General features: G+C 38.9%; 1 protein-coding gene across 2 annotated transcripts; it reads right to left on the bottom strand.

Annotated features, from left to right (window-relative positions):
* Positions 1-1,576: 1,576 nt before the first annotated feature.
* Positions 1,577-19,458, bottom strand: grhl2b (grainyhead-like transcription factor 2b). Of its 2 annotated transcripts, none has more exons than XM_020634727.3 (16): positions 19,135-19,458; positions 16,669-16,858; positions 16,237-16,304; positions 13,994-14,378; positions 12,652-12,722; positions 12,310-12,466; positions 11,211-11,322; positions 7,079-7,173; positions 5,606-5,764; positions 4,823-4,880; positions 4,538-4,677; positions 4,412-4,449; positions 4,164-4,255; positions 2,331-2,416; positions 2,185-2,249; positions 1,577-2,088 (listed from the first exon to the last, which is right to left on the bottom strand). In XM_020634727.3, exons 1-16 carry the CDS (start codon positions 19,152-19,154, stop codon positions 1,974-1,976), a joined length of 1,851 nt encoding a protein of 616 aa, XP_020490383.1. In that variant the 5' UTR covers positions 19,155-19,458; the 3' UTR covers positions 1,577-1,973. The 2 variants fall into 2 exon arrangements, with proteins under 2 accessions (XP_020490383.1, XP_065804155.1); XM_065948083.1 differs by lacking the exon at positions 19,135-19,458 and adding an exon at positions 18,757-19,116.
* Between the last annotated feature and the right edge of the window lie 915 nt (positions 19,459-20,373).

The following is a 20,373-nucleotide window of genomic DNA, read 5'->3' as shown; positions in this document are numbered from 1 at the left end:
CATGCTAACAGGATCAACTACAGATGTGCATTGTCATTGTGAGAATGTTAGCCTGCTGATGTAAGAAACCTCACAACATCAGATCAATTTTACAAAACTTACACTAACCCCAAATGGTAATGTAACCCGTACCCCCAATTAATTTGCATTTAGTGCGTAAGAGTGTAGGCTATCTAGTAATATCAGTACTGTAGTCATGTACAAAACAAAGATGAATGAAAGCAAAATCTATATTGTATTAATTAATACTGACCATTTAAAATATGAGATAGTATGCAAACATGAGTAACTAGGTGATTATGAAATATGAAGGCAACACAAACACAAATGTGCAGTGATATACTGTGGTGTTTTAAAAATGGAAAGATGTGTCAACTCATGCTGACATGAGGCTGAAAAACTCAGTTGGGTGCTGTGCTGATTCATGTGAAAATAGACCTGCTCACCTTGTCTCACTTTAACATAGGTGAAATGTTCAGCTGAATGTGAGTAATATAAGCTAATCTCATTTTAAGAAATGTTTGGCTTAATGTGAGTAATCAAAGCAAGTCCAGCTCACTTTAAGAAGGCTACAGTAAATCATTGCTATGGCACAGCTCTAACCGTAGACTACAGCTCTAACCTGTCTGTTTAGTGGAAGAAGTAAATAAATGAAACTTATAAATAGACATTTTTAAATCCATAAAGTAATTTCTAAATCGATGTTTCAAATGATTGGTTTCCTGAGAGTGTAGCTGCATAATAACCAGGATTACTGAGAGTGGATTGTTATTGTGGAGGAGCCCCTTCAGGATGAGACGAGATACATCCTGGTGTTGAAGTCAAGTGGCAACCTTTGGTGTTGAAAAATTCAGCCAATGCAGATGTACAAAAGACTGTAGCTCCTCAGGTGTCCACTAGAGGCTGCATGAAGACTACATCCATGTTTTATAGAGTCTATAGTCAGGGTTCTTCTGTTCTTTGGAACCCAAACTTAGCCTTTCCATGTGTAGCTTGAATGTTCTGTCGAGTTGTACACATTAGCATGTTTGTTATTATTTAGCTCAAAGAAACATGTTTCCTCGAGCAGTTTCACACCACTGGCAGCAATCACATTGTTGAAGTTTTTACTCTTGTTTGAACAAAAATAACATTTTTATGTTTATATCTTTATTCCCTTTTTCAACAGTCAAGCACACGAGAGCTACAAGACAATCAAGTGCCATGTGTCACCCCTCGGAAGTTCTTTACAGTATTTACCATCTCATGTGTGTTCCTAAAATAAACACTTATAGCTATAGGATGAAATGTTAATGGTACAAAACGGCTGAGAAATGGAGCATTTAAAAACTTAAAGAGGGTGACTTTGATAAGAAATCACTGAAATATAAAGTACTTGAAATCCTTGGATACATCATTAAAGTAATTCATATATTTAATAATAAATAATAACACAACTAACAAAAACAAAGACTTGCATGCAGGGATGCTGCTATGTCATTTAGGACCGACTAATTCAAGCTACATACAATACATCAGGTATTTCATGAGGCTACACCTGATGTGTTATTTGGCAAAGACTGAGGACTGTACAGACTGAGGATAAAAGTACAAATTCTTTTATACAATACAAAATATTGCAGAAAAGAGGAGTATGTGGTTCTGTATTCCATGATGTCACCTCACAAGAGAGGGGATGGCAACAACAAGGAAGCAAATAGATCCAGTTAGATCCAAGAGAATTTCTACAACGTCCATTTTTTTATTTGCAGTGTCCTCCCGCACTGACAATACGACTTTCTTCGTCGAGTTACAGTGTCAGAGAGGGTTCAGTGTGGGAGCCGCCATTGTGCCCCATCAGACTGTCTTCAATACTGTCAGTCAGCTTATCAGCCAATCCCTTAGCAGCCTTGTAGATTTCAGCCAACCAGCAGTCACGGCTTCTCTCTTTTTTGCGTCAACCCCGCAGTCTCTTCAGGTCGGCTGAGGAGCTGTCAGATCTCCGTCAGCGTGATCTTGTAGGTGTCCGCATAGCTCTCGATGTTGAGGATGAAAGTGTCCTCGTTGGAGTAATGCTCTATGATGTTGTCGTCCATGTTCACCAGGATCCTAACATACACAAAAAAACAGTTAAAATTGTAATTCCATGCGCAGAACCAGAAGCTCCGTATAGACATAAAAATGGCACACTCCGTCCTCACTCACCCCTTTTTACTTTTCTTGTACACTTTGGCTATCCTCTCTGAGGGCACACCGTACTTCTCTGATATCTGCCAATCACACATGAAAGCAGATTGTTAACACCTGTGGCCTTTGACTCTGCCTCAAACATCTAATCAGCAGCCACTCACAGCATCCATCAGGCCTCTGAGCGTGGGAGACTTCAGCATCAGAGCGTCGAACACCTCGTCTGTCTCCTTTCTTACATACAGCAGCACTGCAGAGAGAGGAGGAAGAATGAAGCTTGGGATCTTAGCTGAAAAATAAAAATACTCAAAGGAAAAGAGAGATAAGACATGCACACAGACTGTAAGACTTTTCTTTACATGTTTGTCATATTCACTTTCAAAGGAATGTGGCTTTTGTCTGTAGCCCGGTTGCTTGAGTATCACATCATATTTTCATTATGAAATGATTTTCTGATCACTGTCTTGTAAAAGGCTGAACTGTGGTGCAGTGGTTAGTACTGTTGCGTCATAGCAGAAGGTTACTGGTTCAATACCCAGTCAGACAGGGCTTCTCCGTGTGAGGGGCCCTTTCCGAATTGTCACAGTTCAGTATGCAGTACGTACGTTCAGTATGGAGTTGCAGTATACTGAACTTTCGTGGTCATTCAGTATGCATTTGTTGGGTCCACCTCAGTATACTGAACATTTCAGTATGGATACTAACTTCCTGGTTTTATGCAGTATGGATCGGATGCGTGCTAGCAGGAAATGAATTGTATTTTACCACCCACAATGCTGTGCAAAATTAAACGTAAATCGTCACGTCACGTCCGCCTCCAAATCAAAACAAACGAGCGTGGATTAATTTAATCAATTTTTAATCTACAGTTAAAGTCCCAACTGAAATCACTACTTTTAATTAACAACAGAAAATACAACAAATATCTGCATTATTATAAAACCTTTCTCCCTCTATTTAAATAATGATTTCACTATTTAAATGCGCCTTTATTGGTTTTATTTTATATTCTGTATATTACTGTCTTTCATTTGTTCTTTCCTTTATGTACTGTATGTTATTTAGTTATTTAATCTTTTACTTGATTTACATTGTGATATTGTTTTTTGTTTACCTGACTGTATACGAGCATTACTCTTCTTGAATAAAGCTAAACAAAAAAAACAAAAAAACAACGGGTGGATGCGGCCGGTTCAGGTAACGTAAATGACGTCACTTCCATACTGAATGAATCAGAAGAAGTTGGAACAAATATCTGCTTACTGTGCGCACCTACTGAATAGTAGGTACTAACAGTATACAGCACGGATAGTAGGTACTGTATACTGACTACTGAAAGATTGAAGAGGTACTTAGCAATTCGGATACAGCCGAGTTTGCATGTTCTCCCTGTGCATGCGTGGGTTCTCTGGCTTCCTCCCACAGTCCAAAGACATGCTCGTTAGGTTAATTGATGACTCTATATTACCCTTAGGTGTGAATGTGTGTTTGGCTGGTTGTCTGTCTTTATATATCAGCCCTGTGATTGACTGGAGAAAAGTCCAGGGTGTATCCCGCCTCTCACCCAATGACAGCTGGGATCAGCTCCAACCCCCTGCGACCCCGAATGGGAAAAAGCGGTCTTGATAATGGATGGATTGACTTTCTTGTAAATATAATAGTTAACAAACATTGAGGGAAATGTCTTAAAATAGATACTTAAAACACAACCAGGTTTAATTCATGAACACAAAAATCCAGATGGCATCTTTTGACTTTTTTATATATCAGAAGTTATCTGCCTATTTGTTTAAATTCTGTTCAGATGCATACATCGTGCATAAATATCAGCTGCATTTTAAGGCTTTTGGCTTCTGTTTAGCAGCTAAACCACATTTTTTAATATATATATTTTTATAATTTTTTTTATAAAAATAAAAATAATAAAAATTTAATTCTGGCAAAGTTTGCCTGCCACACAACATCAAGTGATGAAATAAAAATGAGCCATCCAGTACCTCTCTTGTGTGTCTCCTCTTTGATCTGTTTGTGAGGTGTTGGACACAAATCTTCATCTGACGGCCTGAACATCCTCTTCACCAGCACGCTCCTGACAGAACACAGAAACAAACGTGTGTCATGCACCTTACACACACACAGCGTATGCTTTGTGTTTGCATTTGTGGTGACCTGCTCACATGTACATTTTTTATATTTGTTTGAGTGGATGTAAATGAAAAAGTCTCTTGATGACTCCTAAACTCACCCTTCTCTCTCGATCTCCTCTGTGTTGAAGGTAAAGACCTGGAAATAATTGATAAAGTATTCATATAAGTTTTAACCTTTAAGCATGAATTAAAAAAACAAAGATCTATGTGTAGAGTTGTTTTACCTGTCCGGCTCTCTGCAGGTTACCAAAGTGAACATCAGGGATGAAGAGAACGGGCTGAGCCTCCAGGTCGGTCATGGTCTTGAAATAAGTGGTGTCAGACCTTTTGGGAGCAGTTATCACACCTACACCTCCATCTTTTCCTAAAAACAAATAAAAAAAAATGCCATCAGGGAAATATACTCACATGTAAATAAGTATCTTAAAGCCAGTCCTCATACTACATCCTGGACCTTCAGTTTTCTCAGGTTTTTTTTTATGCAAACATTTTTACGAAGAACTTCAAACCTTTTGACTTCTTGCGAAACAGTTTTCTTTCTTCATCCCTTATTTTCCTCTCGGCACCCTGAGAAGAAAAAAAAACGGATAAACAAGTTTTCAGCAAATCAGTTTCAATATTCCAAACTTCCTTTGGATACACCTCAATGTCTAATGTACAGGTGTGTGTGGAGGCTCAGTGTGAAGGTGAAACCACTAGAGGGAGAACTAATCACAGGATTTCACTCCCTCCCTCCACTTACTGTTTAGCCAGGAGTTTACCTGCAGTCAGATTGTTTGCTGTTGAAACACATTTTAAATATGCTCTACATATATGCTAAGGTAGATTTTAAAAAAGCAGTTAACTGCAGTTAATTAAATTCTCAAACAGTGAAGATAAATGATAACGCAGCATAAAATACTATTTTAAGGTGAGACACTTCAAGATATGTATGATTAAGGGGACACCCTGGTCAGGGAACTGTTTACACTTTCTAAAAAAAAAGTGCTAATTATTTTTATTTTTATATATATATATTTAAGCAAACTCAATATTTCTATACTTTTTTAGGGTAGAACCAATGGCTGATTAAAACCAGCCATTACTTTGCACCACTTTGGTCTGTGATGAAATGATGACAGACCATTTCTCTAATATTTTGATAGACAGAGTCCCCCCCCAACACACACACACACACACATACACACACACACACACACTAAAATGTCAACTAGCATACAAAATGCTCTCTCTAAATGGACATGATTGAAGTGTCAGAAAGCTGAACTCATGCAGAGTCAGTGAGTTCTCACCTTGTCACAGAAGACCTTGATCTCTGAGTAGGCTCTGTGCAGTGGCTTGTTGCTGCGGTTGTTGTAGCTGTACGTGTCGATCTGGATCATCAGAGGAAGACCTTTCACCCCCTTCTGAGAGGAGAAGTCCGTGCTCAGACAGTTCACTGTGATGAAGATCTGCCAGGGAGAGAGAAGAAGACACGGGAGATTTACAAACCTCAGTTTGAACTGGAAGAATTAAACTTTGCGTCGTGATAAATGAATATTTAAAGTGGTATTTTAAACTACCAATGAACCTACAACAGCTAAAAATAATGTATTCGTGTTCATCAATGTTTTATTTGAGTACATTTTTAATTTTTTTAAAACCACAATTAATCACTGAATTCCGGTTTATTAATGTAATTTTTGATGTGTGACATGTTTGAAATTGCATTATTTTGCATTTCGAAATTGTTTATCTTTCATTTTGTATTTTTGTAATGTCTCAAGCTAAGGGTACTTCCCTTCCTGTTTGGAGACAACCCTGCTTTTATTTTGAAAGTATAGTTCTGGTAGATGAAAGGTTTCAGTAACTTAACCGTGGAAAAAGGAACTTGTCACCGGTCTTACAGTGCTAGTTGTTTAAAAATGCTGACAACTCCCATGATCCCAAGTTAATTCAGGAACTCACAAACGTACATTTTCCCTCACACTGCTTTAAACTCGATATACTAGACATTATGAATGCACTTTGCACATGGTTCAAATACCGACAACCCGAGAAGCATGTAGTCCATGAACTACCTGGTCATTACACCTGTTTAGGCTCAGCAGTCACACAGATCAAGAGAGAGAACGAGAGCAAAAGTCAATATTAGCCGGAGAATTGTGCTTGGATTGACTCCAGCAACGTCTTTGTCCCCAGGCTATTACAATGAAAGAGCCACACACACACACACACACACACACACACACACACACACACACACACACACACACACACACACACACAGAGAGTCACATTCTCACAGAAATGAGGGCAAAACAAACAACAGTGGGTGGGGACAGGGATTGGTGTGTGTAGGCCCTTGGGGGCCTCTGGAGTTCAAATAAGAGTGTTGTGGCTCTGTTTAAGGAGTGGCCACAAAGGAGCTTCACAAAAGACAAAGAGGACAAACAGAGCAAAAGTACACAACTCTGCTGAAAAATTTTGTGACCGGATGGTGCTTTTAGCTTTCAGTACTATCCACAGTGATGACTTAATTCACCAGTTATTGAATGAGATTCGGAGTGTCAGTGTGTCTACTCTTAAGAAACTTGCATCACAGTCGGTTAATTTGTCGAGTGTGTGAGTTTGTTTGCCAACACTTGAATCAGCACAAAATAAAAACCTGTCCCACTGCCTTTTCTTCACATGTACAACACACCTCCAGCAAGAGTAAATAGAGGCAACCGGTTTCTGGGAAAATTACAGTGACGTTTAAACGACTGTAGTATTTGTGTTTGTACCTTGGCCTCTTCATTCACGTCCCAGGTGAAGGAGATGGCGTTGTAGGCGATTTCTTCGATGTTTCCGATTGTGTTGAAGCTCTCCTTGTAATCAGCTAAAAGGACAAAAGAAACATAGTTTATTTATTTCATTAAAAAAATCAGCGTTCAAATATTTCTTCTGCTACCAAAGCACACTCAAATGTTCCAGTATTGCCGGATAACCCTTACATCAGCTTCCATACGAGGACAAAATGGTCAATAAATGACAAAAGCAGGTAGCTGTTGTGTGTTTAGATAAGCAATCAAATGGCACGCTTCAATTTCATGAGATATACCCTTATCAGCTTGAGCAAACAAGCTCTTAAAAGCTTCAAAGTGAGCAAGGGGGGGAATCACGAGAGGCTATCCGGCTCAGAGGAGAGTATTAAAAGCCAGTCAGGTGAGCAGATCGGCTGCATTTGTCGACCTGTGTTACAACTCACTGAAGGGGCCTGAAATGTGCACAAAAAACAGAATATATGCTGATAAAAAATAGCACATGATATAAGTGACTATTTTTTAATAGAATGGAAATCATGAAGAAAAAAACAGAATTGGTTGTAAAATAATGTTTCTAATGTTTTGGAGAAAAGTAGTTCCATGTTTACTTCACAGCAGTGTTAGCTCACAATGAATGAACGTTACAGATCTGATAAAGATCAAGTCTCAGCTCAACATCTCTGAGTCAGACTATAACACAGCCTGACATGTTCCTACAGTCAGTACAATTACTGTAACATTGGCCATACTTTTCTAAAAAACACCCTCTTGTTGCTGTTTCCTACTGTAGCTTCAAATTAAATATCAATACACAGTTGAAAATATTCCTCAGCAAATACAGTTTTTACTCACGTTTGAGTAACTTTACCTAAAAACTACAATTCCCAGCTGTGTTAAGAAAATGAATGAAATCATAAGTTTGTGTAGTAGTTTGGCAATACTGGAATGTGTAGTGAAGGAAAGTGGTCTTTTCTTGGAAGGCATCCATTGTGGTTGTAGGCAGCCATTGTTTATATGAAAAGTGTAAGAAAAAGTCAAATATGAAGATTAAGAGTTAGAGTATGATAGACTGAAATGGACATCTTCAGCCACTGTTTATCTGTAAGTTGAAGCAGGGATTTTTTTTCTGTTATTCGACCAAGTACTGTTCAAGAGGCATGCTGGGAGTTTTAGAGTCACCTGCTTCAATTTTTTAGATAAAGTAAATAAAAAAATCAAGTCTGCCCAAAACGATGAGTCACAGAAAGGATCTGTCTTTAACATCTTGGGAGAAGAGACTCATCTTACAACCTTCCTGCGGTTCACATCTCAGAGTATCGCTCTCTCTCCATCCAGCTACCCTTTGACCTGCTCCATCATCCTAACCCGCCGTTAAAGCGACACTTCCTGGTTCTTTTTTAAGCAGGTGCACAGAGCAGCAGGGCAAGCAGCAACATGTCCCTCTGCCAGTCTCCCCTCGTTAAACAGCCCCATTCAAATGATCCATTCTGTGACATGGCCCAGGGGTATGATAACCCCCACCCCAAAACACACACACACACACACACACACACACACACACACACACACACACACACACACACACACACACACACACACACACACACACAGACAGACACACAGAAACCCTCCAACGCTATTCAAATCAGCTCTCAGGACGGCGTCAGGTTACAGGCTGCATCCAGCGACAGGCTTACCTGGATCTGAGGAGCTGGGTGGAGGGGTCTGTCATTTGACCTACAGAGCACTGAGGGGAGATTTACCTTCTTAATGTACAGTCATGCACGCACGTCAGTGTGATGGAAAATAACTTCAACAGTAGATACATGCTATCTTTCGATCACGCACACAAACAAATATGCCATACAGAGTGCCAAAGGGAATAACGTTAGATAACACACTTCCCCTACACATTATCGACTGTTTACATCTTTTAAAGTCACCTATAATGCAAAATACACGTTACAAACACTAATATGTGTCCCAGCCTGTCTACCCCCCCCCCCCCCCCCCAATAATGAGAAACGTCTATTCTCTCAGTCTTTTGCCTGCTCCAATTTTCAGAAAATGTGGCCAAACAGGCCGTTTGGAGATTTTCCATTTGTGACATCACAAAGGGCAGTAACCCCTCCCCCAGGTGGGTAAAACTCACACACCTAGGTGTTTGTTCTGCCCTCTGAATCCGTCTTCTCACAGTAAACAATTGGGCATTGTGACACAAAGTATTAAGATGCTATTTTTGAGCTAAGTTATGAGAAAAAGTAGCGCTCAGAATGTAACTAGATTAAGTACTTTTATTTTTAATTATGTAAAGTTACGGTAGATTGGAAAGAAAAAAGCTTCTTTGCTTAATTGCTAATAGTTAGATAAGAATATTGACACTCTCGTATCGGTCTGGTTAAGTAGGAAGCTACAGCCAAGAGGGGCAGCTTAGCTTAGCTTACTTAGCTATAAAGACTGGAAACAGATGGAGACAGTTAGCCTGGTTCTGTCCATTGCACACCTCTCAGCAGCAGCACCTCTAAGGCTAACTAATCAAGGTGTTTGGCTGTGTGGCTGTAATTAAAACAAAGGCATACTCAATCTGTCACTGTGTGTGGGACTATATGTTGCATTAATTACTAAGTTATGACAGAGTGCTAGATTTTCCCCTCCATTTTTTATCTGCTAAGCTAAGCTAATGCTAACCATTACGTTGTAATTTAACAGAGAAATATGAGAGTGGGGTCAATCGTCTCATGAAACTTACAAATCCTATAACCCTATTTCAGAAAACAAAAGTCAACAAAGTTTTGGCTTTTTTTTTAGAATGCAGTTTTTTTGTGTTACCTGATAATATTTTTTTAAGTTTCAATCACTCAATCATTATTTGTATAGCCCCTGTTTGTAAAAAAAGTTATCTCAAATCACATTATACTTTATTTTACTTTAAGTTTATAATTTGTACTTTGATTTATTGTCATTTTACCCAGTGTGGTTTTTAAAATGGTTATTTATTGTACATATTGATCAAAGTTTCTTGTGAGACTGTGGCATTATATTTTCACCAAAGAGGAGCCAAACGTATCCATAAGTACAAGAGAATAAAAAGAGAAAACAATAGAAAAGCTAAAATGTCATTTAAAGCAGCTGAATGCTTTAATCTCATCACTGTAGCCTATTCATAACTGTGTGAAATTATCTCGCAATGCCCAGCGGCACTAACAACACTTTAAGCAGAAACAAAGGTGTACAGAAGAGGACATTTATCTTGAAAGTTTTGACTTTTTTCTCAGTGAGAAAAAAAAAGTAAGGACTCAAGGTGTGTGAGAATAGTGGGGTGTTCAACGTTTGTCATGGTTCGTGTAAATACAGGAATTAAGATGAAGATCTAAATTGAGCCAGAATTACATTCAACAGACCAAAACCTGCAAAGGTAGCGGTGTGACTAGCATTCCTCTCCCTGTCCCGACAAGCTGCGTATAGGTGTGTGAATGTGTGTGTGTATGAGTGTGTGTGACTCCCATCCACCTCCACTCTCCCACATACCTCTGACTCTGCCCGGGTTAGCAGGTCCGAGCTTGTCAAACATAAACCGCCTACAAGCTTCACACACACACACACATACTCATTCATCATCGCTCAGTTCTCATTGAAATCCATCAACTTAACAAAAACAACAACAATAGACTCAAGGTCAAAGGTTTGAGATACAAATATGATACTTCAGATGGATAGAATACACCTGTGGGAAATACTGCCAGATAAGAGTGAGAGTAGTCAGATGTTTCCGGGTAATAAAATAGTTTCTCATAGTTTTGCTCAATCTCCCAGCCAGTGTCACAGAGATTACAGGATTTAGGTTGTGTGTCTCAACAACACTTAGAAATTATGAGATTCAGTGTGTGTGTGCGTTTAGATGATGGTGGCCAGCTGAAGTGCCTTGGGCAGACAGTTGGGTGGGGGGTTGTTTGCACACAGTTTGGTCATGCCTTGTTTATTAGCTGAGTGCATTCCAGCATTTGGAATAACATAAATCTGTCATTGTCTTTTAATTGGTGTGTTTCGTATCATCAATTCGGCCATTGAAGAGTTTGCCGATGTTCACGTTTTGAGAGAGTCGTTTTCTTACCGATGTCTAAGACTCTCTGTTTGGCCGTGTGCTGTCGAGAGTGCCAGTACTTCCAGTATTTGAGCTGCTCGTCTCGGTTCTTGTCTTCACTGAACACCACCATGATGACACTCTGAGAAAGAGAAAATGAGGATGAAACTCAAAAGTTTTAGATTAAGGTGAAGCAATTGAACCAATGACTGTATGGGACAAAGGATTTGACTTTAAGCTCCATGTAACCTGAAATTAAATCCAATCTTGTCTCCTGTGTCACAAATTAAAGATTTAATGCTGGGGAAAAACTGAACCAACTAAGTTAATTTAAAGTAATCTGGTACTGTAGCAGAATTCCTAAATAAAAGACATAAACCAGAGACATAAGCAGTTGTTAGAGAAGCAACATGGAACAAAAAATTAGAGCAAATGCTCTGCGTCACAAGTCTCATTTGAGCTACTGCTAATACTGTAGTGTATAAACAAACATTATTACAAGAAATGGTGCACTAACCGATAACTTCTACACTCTAAAGAGTCTGGCAATAAGTCTGTCTGACCTCCTCTTATCAGAACTGTACTGTCTGGTAGATTGCAGCAGCTACTCGGCTGATTAATTGTTATCATAGAAACTGTTATTTAAAAACACTGAAGTTCTAATTACCAGAATGACCTTTAATCAAATCCAATGACCCAATTCATGTTGTTTTTTTTGTGTGTCCAACCCAACAAAAGCAATCCAGTGTTCACGCTCCTTTTGTTCTCTTTTTGTTCTGCATTTGTTCTGCAACTTTTTTTGGGGGAAACATTTGGCTCTAAATGCTGCTCTATGTTTAAGCTAGTTGCTGACTGGATCTATCTTTCTGCTGTTCAGTGCTGAGTGGGTAGTGTGTGGGTTTAAAGAGCTGCATCTGGACACAATATTACTGAAAGTTGTGGGCCATAAAACCTTAACGATGAGATGAAAGAGGCTAAACTGACAATTTTTATGTTACACACAAGTGTTTAAAATGTTATCATGCTAATTCCAATTATGACGTAACAAGGAAAAAAACACTACTGTATATGGCCATTACAGCAAAATGGAAAATAAAAGAATGGAGAAGTCATGTATTGATCGGCTCACCCGGACTTTGCTGATGGGGTGACGGAGGCGTTTGTTGGCACTGAGCTCGTTCAGAGTCACAGCGTAGAACTGGCCTTTGTTCAGGTAGGTCATTGGTCCCTCGCCCTGCTTCTGACGCAGAGAGCGAGAGGCATCGAGTGTGTACTGGAAGCTGTCACTGTTCACACAAAAAACACACAAACAACACATTGAGGAGAGAACGTGATTAGACATATAACAAGGTGGGGGAGCAACACTGCCACTTTTGTTTTTTCCTTTCTGGCTCACCTTAAGCCAATGTTTTAGATCTTTGTAACATACATGGATACATGCGTTAAGTTATAGTGTTTTTCAGAGACTTACACTCCCTCCTGGTGAAATATGAAGTCCTCTGTAGCTAGAGAGGAAGGTGTGTGATACTTCTGTTGAGAACGCTGAGAACACACAGAAAGAGGAAATTATTTGACACAATGAAAATGAAATGTGGTTTGAGAGGAACTGCTTAAACAATGTATTAAATGAGAACAAAAAGACAACAGTTCATCAACAGAAATGTAAAAGAATAGCTAATAATGACAACAGCAAGGTCGCATGCAAACCGGAAACAGGACTCTATGTGTGCATTCCTGTTCAGGTAACCTTTGTACTAACAGTGAATCATGATTAAACATCAATCTGTCTTCACTCACAATATATATAACAACTCCACCCTCACAAGTAAGATATCAACGACATAAAACATTAAGGATTCGAGTACTGTTTGGAGTACCCTTTATCTGACTTTTATGTGTCTACATTTCCCACAATGCCTCTAAACAACCCCTAAATATGTTCTGGTCCCTCGTTCGCTCATGGAGGACAGAGAAGTGATAAAATATTAAGATAAGCCGTTGGTGTTTGACCTGAGGGGGCTACCATCCAAATCTATCAAGACTAGAACATCCAGATGAGATTTTTCCACATTTTGACTGTAATGTGCCCCAGAAAATTCTCAGAAACACAAGAAAAAAAAGCAGCCATTTTTAACTTGTGTAAAGAACCTTTTTAGTTTGCTATCCTGTTTAAGATATGTTTTTTCCCTTTTAATAGTACTTCAATTAAACATGTTTTCAAGCTCTGAAAGGAAAACAAATGTCAATAAACTTACAGAAAATTCTACAGTATAAACTTTTTTTCTATATAAAACATGCTTTCATTCATCTCTCATCATTGTAATCACGCAATGACCTTTATGATTTATCTCTCGACCCGAAACAGCTTTTTAATTTTTTTAGGGCTGTTAAGATTCCCTGATCCGAATATGTTACCAATTTTTAGGTTAAAGATGTCGGTGCATCGGTCTGCATAGCCCTGGATTTGTTTATAATAGGAACTGGTTGATGGTTCAGTTGTAAAACGATGATTTGGTTAACTGAGGCTTGGCTGCTTGTTCTGCATCATGTGCTCAGGGTTTTCAAACTTAGAAGACTCTGAAATTGATGTCAGAGGGTGTCAGTCTGCAAGACAAGTCTCACCTGGTGAGTCTGCATGGCATCTAGAGCTATAGTCTGTTGTACTTCTGGGGCTGAATTTGTGAGTCACACTGAATCCTTCTATATTTAAATAATCATCCCTGAATCTGACCAAAGCCTATGAATCAAAATTCTGATCAGATTATTCCATAAAGGAGAAACGCACACTGAGTGTCTGTGCGCTCTTTTCTCACCACGTCTCTCTCCTCTTCGTACGGGCTGTCAGGTGGACTCTGCTGGTCTTCCTTCGCGTATGAGTTGTGGCCGAGGGTGGTCACCTCATAAGAACCCTGCTCGTAGATCACCCTCGCCGACTCTTCTCCCTCCACCCTGTAGTGAAGCCCCGCCCCCGTCATGAAGACGGGCGCGTACATCTCAGCCTTCACCACGGCCAGAGCCGGTGAGCCTCCGTCTCCTGATGTCGCCACAGCTCCGGCCGCCCCGGTGGAGCTACTGAACTGATCCCGTTTGTTCTCCTGGTGCTCCGTGTTCAGCGACAGGTTGACGGGGACAGATTTTAGGACCTGGACTCGGTTTTCCACGTTCTCCGGCTCGCTTTGGCTGCTCAGAAGAATAGACCTGAATACAAATACAGATTTTATATTTCAGAGGGTTGTGAAAAACATGGCACACCGTTGAGAACTTCTTTTTATTGAAAAGTTGTGTTCCTTATTCCACCTCGACACAAAACTGATCAACACAATTCTACAGCACCAACACTAACGTACATGTCAGCTGTTAAATAAAAGCAGGTGTAACGCAGGTTACGATTCCAGGCATGCTGATCTTCAGACCATAATTATACTCTGGAGTGATTGCTTTTGATCTCAAATTACACTATAATTATAATGTTTTTATAATGTGTGAAAACTTTTGTATTCCTTTACTTTACTTTTACTTTTATGGAGAAGTTTTTATTTATTCATGTGTGTACCTTTTTTGTTTGTGCTGTGTGTTTCTCTTCTATCAGGAGTCTCACACTACTTGCCTGACTTGGCTTCACTACATCGAGTATTCAGCTAATGACCAGCAAAGACAACTAAAATGAAGCTGGTGAATACGGACGTTTATAATGCAGGACTTAAAGTACCAGAAAACATTTATTTACAAATGCTCATTGAGTAAGAAAATCAGTTCATCATGCATTATGCTTTTGATATAATCATGCTAGCTGGAGGTTAGTGCCACACATACAGACTTCTGATGAGTGAGTTTATTTAAGATGGAACTAGATTATTTTAAGATTTAGTAATGCATGGCACACTATTAGTACGTGGGTCAAGTTTGTGCACTTAAAAGAAGGCTCACCTGAGTATCTTTAACGATTCACTCAATAATGCACATCATGGTTAAGGCTAATGAATACAGGTGAGAAATATAAAGTTGGGTCGTCACTGCTTTATTTTCCTACTACCTGAAAACTAGGTTATGTTTTTCAAATGACCTTTAAGTTGTTACAGTAATGGTTTAGTTGAGTTAGTTCCAAAAGAGGAGACACATTATCTCTCGCTCTCTTTCTTTGGATTTGTTTGTTTCTGCTGGAGTCATGAGGTGTTTACTGACTACAGACCAGCCTCTGTTACTTCCAGTTCTTCTGGTAAAACAAGAATCACTCATCAGTCATTTTATGTAAACACTAAAGCTATAAGTATCGTCTCATTACTTTTGTAACTTAAAGCTCAGTATATTAAATTATTTCATGTGTATTCACATTACTAAATGTGCTAATGCCCAATACAACACTTTATCAGCTCTGGGATTAACTAGCTATAAACAATCACACTCAGACACACACAACACAGATCCATCCATCCATCTATCACCTATACTGCTTTCCTCGTTCGGGGTTGCAGGGGGGCTGGAGCCAATCCCAGCTGTCATTGGGCGAGAGGCGGGGTTACACCCTGGACTGTTTGTCAGTCAATCACAGAGCTGACATTTAGAGACACACAACCAGCCACACTCACAAATCTAAACACAGTAATACACAAACACATACCAATGCACACACACAGTCACACACTCAAGAGTCTTTCATAAACTAAATTTGAAAAATTAATAACACTTTCATCTATTTTATTTTATTTTTGTATTATATTTGAGTAGTTTTGGAAAAGTTTTTATCTTTTTATTATCGTTGCTATAATAACATTATTGATCATTATTATTATAACTCATTATAAGTCATTATTGATTATTCATATAATTTGCTGTTATTTGTGTATTCTATTATTCATATAATTTGCTGTTATTTGTGTATTCTATGTTATCATATGCTTTGGCATTATTGTCACATTTGTGCCAAAAAAAGCTTCATGACATTTAACCAATACCTGGGATTGCTCAGTTACAGACGACATTTTTGACATTTTTCTTCGTCTATCTGTGCGAACACGTACAACTTGAGTTTGACACGGACAGACTGAAGCTCACTGACCGTTTCTCCTGCTCCTCTGTCATTTCAGACACTTTGGGAACAGGCAGAAGCCTCTTCTCTTTAGGTACCTAAAGAAAGAAAAAGAGGAGATGCTGAGTTCATTTACATCATTGTTAACGTCAACGTTATAGACAGACACAGATCTGAACACAGTTCTTTCAAGTGATACATTAATATGGTATAACATCTTTTTGTGGGCTTTTCATCCATCGTGTTCCCTTCGTCTGAGGGCCTCTAATGAAGCCAAGCTAAATAACTACAGTTGTAAAGATTTACTCCAAATCTTGGCAGTTTTTTACTATCTGAGCTAATTCATCTTAGAAACAAGTGAAAATGTACAATAGACCTTAATCTAATGTCTTTATGCTTTGAAGGTCACTGGAAAGCATACGTTCAGAAGTTTTATTTTGACTATTTCATTCTTATCTGGACCTTGTAGTAGTCGTAGAGCAGGCCGAGGGCGTTGGCGCTGTCCTCGTCCCCGTTGATGCTCATCATGGCCTTGGTGGCAGCTGTGAGCGGGTTCTCCAGGTACGACCTCCATGCCTCGTCCTCGCTCGTGTACGCTCGCCGTACCGCGGGGTAGGAGCTCTCGTTTGGGACGACCACCACCAGACGCTTACTGACGGGACACACAAGTCACATTTTCATTTTCATTAAGATGTGCAAACGTTCACATAAGAGATTGGAGACATTAATGTGCTGGATTTACAGTTCACAGATTGATGCTTTTTGCTTTTTTAAACTAGTTTACATTTTCTCTCTGATTGAATATCAAAATAAAAAACCTTTAGATTTGGTCATCAACGTTGTTCTAGACTTTATTTGTATTTAAAATAAGGGATTCAATCGACACTAAGGCCTTTTTCATGCCTGTTTTGTGTGTATTCAGGGCTTTGTCTCTCTTCTCTTAAGGCCTACTTAAGTCAGGATCACAGACCAGTTAAAGACACGCTGTTGTCACAACATCTCTTTGAACTCCCTGAGAGGCTCCGAATGTGTCAATTTTCACTTGTGAAATGAACAACATCTGTATAAAAATCACAATGTCTTCAAATGTCTTGATGCAGCACATTGTCAAATGAGTTAATATAACCTGTTTTGTTCATTTCTTTGTAATTACTAATGTGATTAGTAGAGCTTCTAATCTAATATACAACTGTTTGATTTTTAGAACAATTAATTCTCTTGATTCATTTTTCAGATTTAAACTTCTTCAATGCTGGAAAATCAGATTTCTTTAGGCGTCTTGGACAACAAACTTCTCATCTTATGATTGTAAAAAAACGACAAAAAAACAAACTTCCTGAAACAACGTTCCACCTTTTTATTCTTCTGTTTAAGACATTTTTATAGACCCCAAACTAGACAATTAAAATCATTCCTAGTTATTGGAAACAAAGTGCATGCTCACTATTTACATGGAAGATTCATCAGGAATATTCTTAGTTTTGAAACTGTGAACTCCTTGAAACTCAGCTTATCAATGAATAATGTGAAACAACGTGTTTGCCTTGCTGATGTTGATTTTCTTATGGAATAAACTTGTGTCTGCCAAATCAAACAAGCCCTTTCATCCAGCCTCTTTTCTGTGATGTCCCACTGATGCAAACATTTACAGAGAAAGGTGTGATGAAGCTGCTCGCCCATATCTGCCTCATATATTGTTCAGTGCAAGTTAAAACTGATTTGCTCTTTTCTACACCTTTTTTTGCATGCTGTATGTGTCAACCGATGAGTCATCTCAGTTACTAAAGCTTCATGATAAACAGTTTATTTTAATACTCTTTCAGTGATTTTACATTCAGCCAGCTTTTTATGGCAGCGGCTCTGGCTGAAAAACAGGTATTACAGATTTCTACATTAGATGTTATTATACAGGTTTTGAGTCAATATTTCGTTGTGATTCATAACATAGTTAGACACACACAGCAGCACAGCAGTGTGACAGAAAAGATAACCTACAAATCACCACGTGATGACTTTACATTTCTATACAAACTAGAGGATGTCACAGAAACTACTACAGAAAATAATAATAATAATAATAATAACAGCATATTAATAGGCTAATGATAATAATTACAATAGCATATTACATAATAATAATGTATTATTATTATTTATTATATTTGGAGCAAGTGCCTATTTTGAGAGCGATCAAAAATGTATAATTCAGATTAATAGTACAGTTATTAGTCTTTCAAAATCATTTGAATTTGTTGTTATAAACAAAAACTCATCACATCATTCCGTTACATTTTAAGGTGTATTGTCATATAGGCCTATAGGACTACTCTAGGATATATTAGATATTAAATAAGTAGAAATATTTTTCAAAAGCAATCAATCCCTGAAAATGTTCAAAATTAAGTTAAAGGGTCTTTGTGGCCCTTCTTTAGGCAGTTGTTGCAGTACTTTGGTTATAAGTAAAAGAGCTCCTGATGCTGAAAAAACAAAAGGCCAACATGCAACACAAAGTGTCCTCATTCACAGGAACATCCCCCGCGCCCTGCACACCTTCAAACATGAAACATGCAAAGCGATGCAGCAGTGGATCTAAAACTCTTCTTTTAATTCAAATGCATCAAAATGCCTCAAATATCCAGCCGGTTCTCTTTGAAGACTTTCCCCATCATCAGGCAAAAATGGCGAATTCAGCTCGAACGAATCCACGGCGCCAACTACTTTACATGAGTTTTCCTCAAGAAAATTGTTTAATACTAGTCGTTAATTTACCCCAAAGCAACATATTCCTACTTATGACATCCACTAAAATAGACTTTTCATACGTTTTTGAGTAAAAAAAGAAAATATTTTTAAAAAAGTAAAAAAAAAAAATGTTTCCCCTTAAAGTTGAAATGATCAAAGATCGTCTCCGCTGGCTCGATCACTTACTTGTCTGTCTCCTGTGACATATTTGACTTCCTCTCCGGTTCTTCCTTGTGAAACTGGACTTTCAAGTCGGAGCAGGTAATAGAGTGAGCGAGCTGCCAGAAGTTGAGCTACAGGTAAGTCGACTTTTCTCGCCCCGCTTCTTTTTCTCTCCCTGCCCCTCTCCTCCGCCTCACCTGGCAGGTGAAGGCGCTCCTGTCCCCGCAGCCAATCACACTGCCTGTTTCGTGCTCACGAGGCACGCAGATTGTTACACATATTAACATATCCTGCTCCCACGTATTATTAAATTGGCTTATCTTTTGATAATGGCTGCGGGTCAACTATTAAGGCTGAAATTCTTTCACTAAAGAAGAATTGTAGGTGAGGGCGAGGCGGCCGCTGATTGGCTGAAGCGGAGCGGAGCAAGGCTCTAATTGGCTAGACGATTGGCAAGGAAGGTAGAGGCCCACCTCACCTGCTAGCAAAGGAATTGGGAAACGGGATTGAGGGCTCCATCGGGGACAGAAAACTGGGAAATACCTGAAAATACGAAGTCTATGAGAACTTTTAACACTTAGATTAGATTTTTATCATGACAGTAAATCATTCATTATTTATCATTCTGATGAAAAGTTTGATGCATGCCTGCACAGCGTCTAAAAAAGAAAATGTGTTATCCCTCTAAGAGAGGTGCCTCCCTTTCTCTTTCCGTGTGTGTGTGTGTGTGTGTGTGTGTGTGTGTGTGTGTGTGTGTGTGTGTGTGTGTGTGTGTGTGTGTGTGTGTGTGTGTGTGTGTGTGTGTGTCTCAGGTAATCTCAGAGCAGACAGAAGGCAGGGAGGAGTCCTGTCATTAAAGGACACAATACCATTGTCCCTTTAATGAAGCCATTGTATGAAGAGATCCCAGTGTTTGGGATTACCCTGCCACAGCAAACAATGTGTGTGTGTTTGTATGCAACACAGAACAGACCTGCTGTAGAGGGGCACAACCATTTTGACTACTGACCCTCAACATGATGTTTTATTTTATTTTTTTATCACTGTTGTTAAAAATATTGTGTATGGATTATACCAATGGGGCAGATATGAGAAATGAATATGAATATGTCCCTAAACCAACACTAAAAATGAGTGTTCACTTTTATAATCTGTTTATCAATATTAATAGAAGTGTAGTAGATAATGTTTTTTATTGATATGGGTGTGGTGGATTTAGGGTTGTTGTTCCATACAATGCATTTGAGGAATATTGTAATATAT

The sequence above is a fragment of the Labrus bergylta genome, chromosome 19, assembly GCF_963930695.1.
Source record: "Labrus bergylta chromosome 19, fLabBer1.1, whole genome shotgun sequence".
Classification (NCBI taxonomy): domain Eukaryota; kingdom Metazoa; phylum Chordata; class Actinopteri; order Labriformes; family Labridae; genus Labrus; species Labrus bergylta.
Note: the sequence above shows the minus strand (reverse complement) of the source record. Positions and strands in the feature narration are given on the sequence as shown.

Excerpts from the sequence above, each read along its gene's own strand:
- grhl2b (XM_020634727.3), bottom strand. The coding sequence starts at position 19,154 with ATGTCACAGGAGACAGACAA. Across the intron at positions 11,323-12,309 it reads ACCCCATCAGCAAAGTCCGG|AGTGTCATCATGGTGGTGTT; the intron begins GTGAGCCGATCA and ends TCTCTTTCTCAG. Across the intron at positions 2,089-2,184 it reads TACAAGAAAAGTAAAAAGGG|GATCCTGGTGAACATGGACG; the intron begins GTGAGTGAGGAC and ends TGTGTATGTTAG.